Genomic DNA, 10000 nt, shown 5'->3' with positions numbered 1-10000 from the left:
AACTAAAACGTATTGACAATACGGTTGGCACTAAGGAGTATGTATGTATGTGTATGCATTCATACCTGCATACATATATTCATACTACATACATATATATATTATATATGTAAGTATATATATGAAAGTATCTGTATGTATATATATGAAGCTATAGATATATATACATACATACACACATACATACATAAAGATCTGTAAGTATATATTAATCTAGTACGTGTCGGTCCAAGATGCACAATGAATTAATTAGTAGCAGGCAGACTTATAGGCCTACCCTTTGGATTCCCGATCCTGTTCAGTAGATCGTCGGCTGAAACACAAAAAGAGAAAACAAGACCAAGTTAGTAAGGCTTAATAAGTCCTGCGATCATCTGCGCAGGCGCTCCTCATTCAACCATCTCCGAAATTTTGGGTTTTTTTTTTTTTTTTAATTTTTGATTTTTTTTTTTGGGGGGTGTGGTGGATTGGTGGTGACTGGGTTTAAGGTTAGTCTAGGCAGGACTCAGCTTATAATTGCCAAATTGTACAGTCATATTTTACAATTCTGTGTGTGTGTGTGTGTGCAGGTTTGTGAAGCGATATATATATATACATAATAAATGCACATAAACAATTTATATATATACACGTATATCTAGTTTATATCATACATATATACATACATCAGTACATACATATATATATATATATATATATATATATAATATATATATATATATATATATATATATATATTATATTCCATTCTTATATACAAGAACATTGCCACACTTGTATTTAGAATTATGTACACAAACGAAATTGGTAATACACACTCACTCATTAAAATGGTCCCATGCATAAAAATTATATCAGTTTATATAATGCATTTTTAACTTGACAGGAAAAGTCTAGAAAAATATTTACAAACCAACAAACTTTTATATAAAACAGAGAGAGAGAGAGAGAGAGAGAGAGAGAGAGAGAGAGAGAATATCCATCACAGAATTCAATAGAAATCTAATTCAAAACAGTCGAACAGGACATTTCGCCATTGATAAATGGAGTGAATATTATAAGTTTTTACAGATATAATATAAATTCAAAGTATCATAATTAAAATATATATATTTAGCAGATATTATTTGGTCATACATATGATTCAATACAAAATCTCGTCTGAGATATTGAAATTCATTTTCAAAGTAACTTTTATGAATCTGAGGAGTTTTGTCAAACTTTGTGTGTGGTTTTTTTTTCTTCAAATTTTCATACCGTATGTAAAGTTCATAAGGTTCTTAATCTATTATTATTATTATTATTATTATTATTATTATTATTATTATTATTATTATTATTATTATTATCATAAAATGTTCCACTTAACATCATGTATGAAAATGTCTGCAGATTTAAATAAACCTAGTCACTTATTTATCTGAGACATTAAAAAAAAATGTAAAGTCTAAAACATAATTAAAAAAATTACTGAAAAAAATTACCTTTCAATTATTTTTTTAAATTCCAAGAAAACATCAAATAAAACTAAAAAGTCATTTAATTTTTTTTAAATCTAAGCCGAAGCCAAGGCCACAGCATCGCATCAGCAAATCAGAACACCTGGAAATGGGAAAAGGTTGACGCTTGAACCCAAAGCCCCGCCCACTTCTGCATCCCTCCCTGATAGGCCCGCCCCTAAGACCCCGCCCCCTCCCTCCATCCCTCCTCACTCAATAAATGCTGCCTCTGGCGTCACTTGAAAGATGTCTCCCACACTGATGGCGTTTCCTGGACGAAGGCCAATAATCGTTAGACAGGCAGACTTCCAGGGCACCTTCTTCGGTCCGTGGCTTTTCTTCCAGGCTAGAAACAGTTGTTCCAGGAGTACACAATGTTCCAGGCTAAAAAACGACTGAAGAACACATTGTTCCAGTTTAAGACGCATTGTTCCAGTCTCAGAACACTACGCACCTTCTTTGTTCCAGGCCAGGAACAGTTGTTCCAGTCTAATAAACAGACCGATGAACACATTGTTCTAGTCTACAATAATTGTTGCAGACAGAGAACATACCGTTCCGGTTTAAGAACACATTGTTCCAGTCTCAGAACACTACGCACCTTCTTTGTTCCAGGCTAAGAACAGTTGTTCCAGGAGAACACATTGTTCGTCTAAAAAGAAGCCTGAAGAACACATAGTTCTCGTCTACGATTGTTCCAGACAAAGAACACATTGTTCTAGTTTAAGAACGCATTGTTCCAGTCTCAGAACATTAAGCACGTTCTTTGTCCTTCCAGGCTAAAAACAGTTGTTCCTGGAGAACACATTGTTCCAGTCTAAAAAAAAAAGCCTGAAGAACACATGGTTCTCGTCTACGATTGTTCCAGGCAGAGAACACATTGCTCCAGTTTAAGAACGCATTGTTCCAGTCTCAGAACACTAAGCACGTTCTTTGTTCCAGGCTAAAAACAGTTGTTCCAGGAGAACACATTGTTCAAGTCTAAAAAAAGCCTGAAGAACACATGGTTCTCGTCTATAATTGTTTCCAGACAGAGAACACATTGTTCCAGTTTAAGAGCACATTCTTTCAGTCTCAGAACACTACGCACCTTCTTGTTCCAGGCTAAGAACAGTTGTTCCAGTAGAAGGACACATTGTTCCAGTCTAAAAAAAACAGACTGAAGAACAAATTCTAGTCTACAATTATTACTTCAGACAGAGAACACATTTTGAGCGGAAGGGGGGGGGGGGGGGGGGGAGGGGGGGGGGGGGGGGGGGGGGGGACGTGCTCTCTCTCTCTCTCTCTCTCTCTCTCACTTAACTATTGTCACGGACTTTTCCAGTAGTGAAACAGCTTTGCCATATTAATCTTTCTCTCTCACTCTCTTTCTCTCTCACACACACACATGTTCACACTTAATATAGTCAATGAATTTCCTAGTAGTAAAACTGCTTTGCTATATAAATAACTCTCTCTCTCTCTCTCTCTCTCTCGTCTCTCTCTCTCTCTCTCTCTCTCTCTCTATATAATAATATAATATATATATTATATATATATATATATATATATATATATATATATATATATATATATATATATATATATTTTGACAAAACCACTACTTACGTTTCTCATATACTTATAGTAACGGAACCAAAAGGTACCAAACGGTCCCCAAAGGTACCAAAAGGTCCCAAAAGGTACCAAAATGTTCCAAAAGGTTCCAAAAGGTACGGTACCATACACAAACAATCATGAATGAAAGGACCTGGAGTTACGTGTTGGATGGTTGTAAAAACGGGCTTTAGTATCAACACATATAAATCCCCTCTTAACTGTAATAATCCAGTAATGCTGTAATCCGGTAATGTTGGATTCCAGGTCAAGTTGGCCAAGATGTGGTTTGGGAATTGTGAAGTTAATGGTAAGATATTAAGTGAGGATTATTATTATTATTATATTATTATTATTATTATTATTATTATTATTATTATTATTATTTTATTAAAAGTAATGGGCTACTTCAGCAGCGCTATACTTGTAGAGATTCTTCCCTATTTTGCGAATAGCGGCTTTTTCCGTGCTACTTAAACAGGTAGTAGAGCGCCTATAGAGGTCATGGTCAAATACAGGGTCAAAATAGGTGTATTTATTCGAATAAATACACCTATTTTGACCCTGTATTTGACCATGACCTCTATAGGCGCTCTACTAGCCTGTTTAAGTAGCACGGAAAAAGCCGCTATTCGCAAAATAGAGAAGAATCTCTACAAGTGTAACGCTGCTGAAGTAGCCATTACTTATAATAAAGTATGCTTGAGAGAGGGTCTGCTTCCTAAGTATTATTATTATTATTATTATTATTATTATTATTATTATTATTATTATTATTATTATTATTATTATTATTATTTGGAAGAAGATTCCCCTTTTAAACAAATTCTGTTGAATAAAACGGCAGAATTCAGCGAATTAATCTATATATCTTTCTATTTTTCTTATTACTCGCTTTTCTGGCTCAGCGATACTTCGCAATAATTGTCCAATATTCATATTGGGGATAATGCTGAAAGTGGTATTTATTCAGAACAGGCTTTATTAATCAAAGACTGGTATTATCACCCAAATATCCAGGAGCACCAACGGGATGATAGAATTCCTGCCGCAGGTAGGACTCCTGACATTCATTCCCCGATACACTAGTAGAGCGCTTGCACGGCTGAATCCCTGCAACCAGCGACGAGAGAATACCACGGGCTGCTCAACGAGCAAAAGGCCGTGCTGGCACAAGGCCAGCTTAATCTCAAACAACAACAGAGATCCCAGACTTCGCCCCAGACCGGCTCGACCAATGAGAACACAGCTCTAGGATTCGAGCCGCTATAAAATAACGGCATGCAGACACCATCTTTCACAATTCTACTGCTAACCAGCCATGAAAATGACCTACGAGAAGGTTGAAACGTCGCGATAAGCCAGAGCTATACCAGCAGTAATACCAGCTGAATACCAGAGACGACCCCGGCCTGAGATTGACCTCTCTTATGGAATGATACCAACACCGACGACGACCCCTGCTTGATTTGGACCAGAGGAACGCCATCCCATATACCAGTATGCTGATAATACCAGTCTTTGATTAATAAAGCCTGTTCTGAATAAATGCCACTTTCAGCATTATCCCCAATATGAATATTGGACAATTATTGTGAAGTATCGCTGAGCCAGAAAAGCGAGTAATAAGAAAAAAAATTGTTGATCAGATAATATATAGATTAATTCGCTGAATTCTGCCATTTTATTCAACAGTATTATTATTATTATTATTATTATTATTATTATTATTATTATTATTATTATTATTATTATTAGCTTATTATTATTATTATTATTATTAAATAAACAACTTTAGTAATCAAAAATCATCCAATAATAGTAAAAAATTATTATTATTATTATCGCATTCTACATAAGTCTCCCCATATGTAACAGAAAGTCGAATGGATATTTTCACTAAAAATAACCAATAACTGATAACAGACAAGAAAAATTCAACCAAAATAACACATCATCAATAACAAATTAAATAAATATATTAAAAAAATAAAATATTTAACAAAACATTTTCTCCACCAGTGGTTAGTGGCCATCTTACCTCCTAGTTGTTTGTGTAAACAAACAACAAAGAAACAAAAAAAAAAAAAAATTAACATGCAGAATTCCCTTAAACCTTAAACCACATATACTTAAATTCTAACCTAAAAAGTGCAAGGAAATCTTAAGGTCTTGCTAGATGTTAAGGTCTACGTAGCGTCTTTTAAAAGGGGTTATTCTAGGCAGAGACAGGGACTCAAGAGTATAGAAGGTTCCCTTAAACCTTAAACCACAAAACACTTAAAATTCTAACCTAAAAAGTTAAAGGAAATCTTAAGGTCTTGCTTGACAGGGAATCCAGATGAAAGGTTTCTAAGAATAGAAGCTCCTTGATATATACGCACATAGGTATATATATAGATAATATAATATATATCTATATATATATATATATATAGATATATATATATAGATATTATATATATAATATATAGATATATATATATATATATATATATATATATATATATATATATATATATATATATATATATATATATATATATACATATATATATATATATATATATATATATATATATATAGTATATATATATATATATATATATATATATGTATATATATATATATATATATATATATATATATATATATATATTATATATATATATAGTATATATATATATATATATATATATATATATATATATATATATATATATATATATATATATATATATATATAATGTATATAAGCAGTCTAAGGGCTTAGCAAATAAGTATGTCAAGAAAAGAATACAAAGAAGAAATATTTCAAGGAAAAGTACATCAAGAATAAGTACATTCGAGTAAATATATCGAGAAATAAGTTTATTCAAGAGTACGTATATCGAGAATAAGTATATTCATAGTAAGTATATCGAGAATAAGTATATTCATAGTAAGTATATCGAGATACACGGCCGATACCTTAGCGATCGTCGGAAAGAAAAGATATCTTATTTTTTTTTTGTGTCTTAAAACACAAGGAAAAAAGCGGACACGAAATATTCAAATATGACGTCAAAATTCAGTCAATATATAAAAATAAGATTCAAATATAACGTCAAAACCCAGTCAAAAATCTTAGGTAATATTCGAATATGACGTCAAAATTCAGTCAATATCTAAAAATAAGACTCAAATGTGATGTCAAAATTCAGTCAAAATTCATAGACGATATTCAAATATGACGTCAAATACCCAGTCAAAATTCGTAGATAATATTCAAATATGATGTCAAAATTCAGCCAAATTCATAGATGATATTAAGATATGACGTCAAAATCCAGTCAATAATCATAGATAATACTCAAATAAATTGTCAAAATCCAGTCAAAAAATTCACCAGATGATATTAAGATATGACGTCAAAATCCAGTCAATAATCATAGATAATATTAAAATAACATTACGTCAAAACCCAGTCAATATTCATAGATAACATTCAAATGTGATGTAAAAATTAAGTCAAAATTCATAGATGATATTTAAATATGTTTTCAAAATTCAGTCAAAATTTACAGATAAACTTCAAGTAAGTCATAATTCAATATAGACAAAAAAAAAAAAAAAACTAATAATAAATAAAAATGGATAAACTGACTTTATCAAAACGTTTATAGTTGCTGTTTTCAATGATAGTGTTCAATAATAGTACTCAGTGCTAGCAACTACCCCATTTAGGACGTGATATTAATTTTTCCTTATATATATGACCAAGGAAATGTATCTCTAGGAGAAATATTGATAAGGATATTAATATTGATATAATAATCATAAGGGTGTATTTATATTAGAAACTCAAAGCATATATATATATATATATATATAATATATATATATATATATATATATATATATATATATATATATATATATATATATATATATATATATATATATATATATATATATGTATATATATATATATATATATATATATATATATATATATATATATATATATATATATATATATATATATATATATATATATATATATATATGTGTGTGTGTGTGTGTGTGTGTGTATGAAAAGTATATCTACACTCATATCAAACTACACATCTACAGCAAAATACCTAAAGTGTTAGACAAAAAAATAGAAAGTTCACACTACTGCAAAGAAAGATTAATTAGCATCTCAACAAGTAGAAATATTACGTCAGAGGTTACGTCAATGTGACGTCACAGTGACGTCACTGTTACGTCAGGAGTCACTAAGGTTCTGCAATGGAAGATGAAAGCTCTATTGATAGTACAACTAAGGGTTAGTTCACTTCATTAAAATATGCCGTTTTCTTTTCCCTACCTTATCTGTTTCGGGATACCCCTAGAAAGACGAAAAGGAAACATAAAAATAACATGGACAAACATAAAAAAAAACTCACACACAAAAAACAATAACAAGAAACATAAACATTATTACTGATCAAATAAGCTACTCGACACTTATAAAAGATAATGGAATTTAATTGCATTAACAAAAACACAGATGATTGTGTAACAAAAACTGGATGATTTGAATAATCATATGTAACTGATATAATGACAAAACAATGACATGGAACAAATAAAAGGACAAATAATGTACCAAGGACAAATTGAAATGGGAAACATTAGGAATTAAACAGAAATGTTTAAGCAAATAACATTTAGTTACAAAAAAAAAAAAAAAATGTCAAGATTGTTAAAACAATGGCAGTAATTTAAATCATCAAAGCTGAATGAAATGAAAGTGACAAAACAATGACATTGAACAAATAAAATGACAAATAAAAATTGCCATTGGGGAAAAATTACAAATAAAAGTGAAATTTTTGAACAAAATGGCATTTGGTTGCAAAAACAAAAGCATTGAAAATTTTGCAACAAAAGCATTAAAATTAGATTAAATAAATGACAAAACAATGACAAGAAACAGATACAATGACAAATAATGAAGGAAAGACAAATTGAAATTATGGAAAAATTATAGATAAAAACGAATATATTTGAGAAAAATTACATTTAGTTGATAAAACAAAAGCAGTCAAAATTGCAACAAAAACACAGAAGCTAAATGAAATAACAGTGACAAAGCAATGACATGAAACATATAAAATGACAAATAAAAGAGCAAAGAACTTGAAATTGGGGAAAAATAGCAAATAAAAACGAATATTCTCAATAATGAATAACATACACATGCAATTAAGCAACCACTTTTAACAGAAAATTTTTTAAAAATGCAAATGAATGAATTTGGGCAACTTATAAGGGCTAAAAAACTTATTGTGCTGTATTTGTTTATTTAGGAAAACTAAATAAATATCTATAATATATGATAATACTAGCGGTACTATCAACCACAAAAAATAAAAGACGAACACCAGATGCTAAGAAGTCTTACAATGAAGTTATTACCACTTGAATCTACCAGAAAAACGAGTGACTGGTATATATTAACATAAATGTGTTAAGTCTTTTGTGATTGGCAATATAAAATTAAGCGAAAGTAATATAAGATTATAACCATAAGCTGCTAAGTTTTTAAAACTAATGTTTTCACTTAAACCAAAGAAATAACTTGAGTATTGGATATTTTAATTGATAATTCTTTTGATGTTTTTTTTTATTTTTGGAAACGGTGCATAAGAGTGTGGATCAACTTAAACATTCTAGAAAACCAATATTTTATATATATATATATATATATATATATATATATATATATATATATACATACTATATACATATACTACATACATACATATAACATACATACATACATCATACTACATACATACATACACATATACATATATATATATATATATATATATATATATATATATATATATATAATATACATATATATATATATATATATATATACATACTATATATATAAATAATATATAGATATAATATATATATATATGATAATGTTTATAAATATATATATAGATTATATAATATATATATATATATATATATATATAATATATATATCTATTATTATATACAGTATTCCCACTGTAGGGAATAATTTATATCCTAAATATTATATGAAAAAATTGTAAAATGAAAAATATTGATATAAATATTGGGAGACGTCCATATTTTTCTCTCGATATGGTAATGCTAAAAAATTGAAAAATAAAAAGAAATTACGGAGGGTTCCGAAATATTAATATGAAAACGTGTTTCACTTATAACTAAGTTTCGTAGAAATGTGTCTGTAATAAGTAATTATTATATAAAAAGATAAATAATTAATGAAGAGTAAAATCATATGCCATGACAGTCACTCAAAACAGCAAATACACTGATTAAACATTTGTTATATATTTCAATGATCATAATATCGTTATAGATTTAATAAAAAAGTTCGATACACTTATGAAAATTGTTTCCCAATAAAAGATGTCTGTCTCTCCGAGTCCTTTTCCGAAAAGCCGATCAGTAATAATTCATAATTTATTGAGTAAACCCTGAATTACAATTACTGTTTCTGAACCAGGAATTTATTGGCCTTTGTTATAAATTCCCAAAGGTTTTATTTCGTGCGTTGCGGTTTATTGTAAACAAAGAAATCTAAAATTGTAAAACCGTAATGTTTATTCAAGTAAGTGAGACACCAGACGTATGTCGCCATATACTTCACTTTTTAGTGTATTGAATTATTTCAAAAATTTAATCTGCTATTGAATTATTAGCTGCAGATGTTACGCTCTTCAGTTGCTAGTAAGTTTTTCATTATTATTTTATCTTATTTTATTATTATTATCTTTTTATTTTATTATTATTATTATATCTTTTTATTTTATTATTATTATTATTATCTTTTTATTTATTATTATTTTTTATTCATTAATTAT

The 10000-nt window shown here is 29.1% G+C and overlaps 1 protein-coding gene across 7 annotated transcripts in view; it reads right to left on the bottom strand.

Annotated features, from left to right (window-relative positions):
• Positions 1-10000, bottom strand: part of LOC135207851 (glycoprotein 3-alpha-L-fucosyltransferase A-like) — a 102969-nt gene that overhangs the window by 22721 nt on the left and 70248 nt on the right. For 4 of the 7 annotated variants that reach the window (XM_064239711.1, XM_064239712.1, XM_064239713.1 and 1 more), the window contains 2 exons: positions 7450-7470; positions 278-313 (listed from right to left, as the gene is read on the bottom strand). The exons of 1 other annotated variant lie outside the window; for it this stretch is intronic. In XM_064239711.1, the coding sequence (XP_064095781.1) occupies positions 278-313; positions 7450-7470 (57 nt within the window). The remainder of the gene's footprint in view (positions 1-277; positions 314-7449; positions 7471-10000) is intronic. 2 more of the 7 variants (XM_064239715.1, XM_064239714.1) reach the window with 2 other exon arrangements.

This window comes from Macrobrachium nipponense, chromosome 34, assembly GCF_015104395.2.
Source record: "Macrobrachium nipponense isolate FS-2020 chromosome 34, ASM1510439v2, whole genome shotgun sequence".
Taxonomy (NCBI): Eukaryota; Metazoa; Arthropoda; class Malacostraca; order Decapoda; family Palaemonidae; genus Macrobrachium; species Macrobrachium nipponense.
This window is presented reverse-complemented; position numbering and strand designations above follow the sequence as displayed.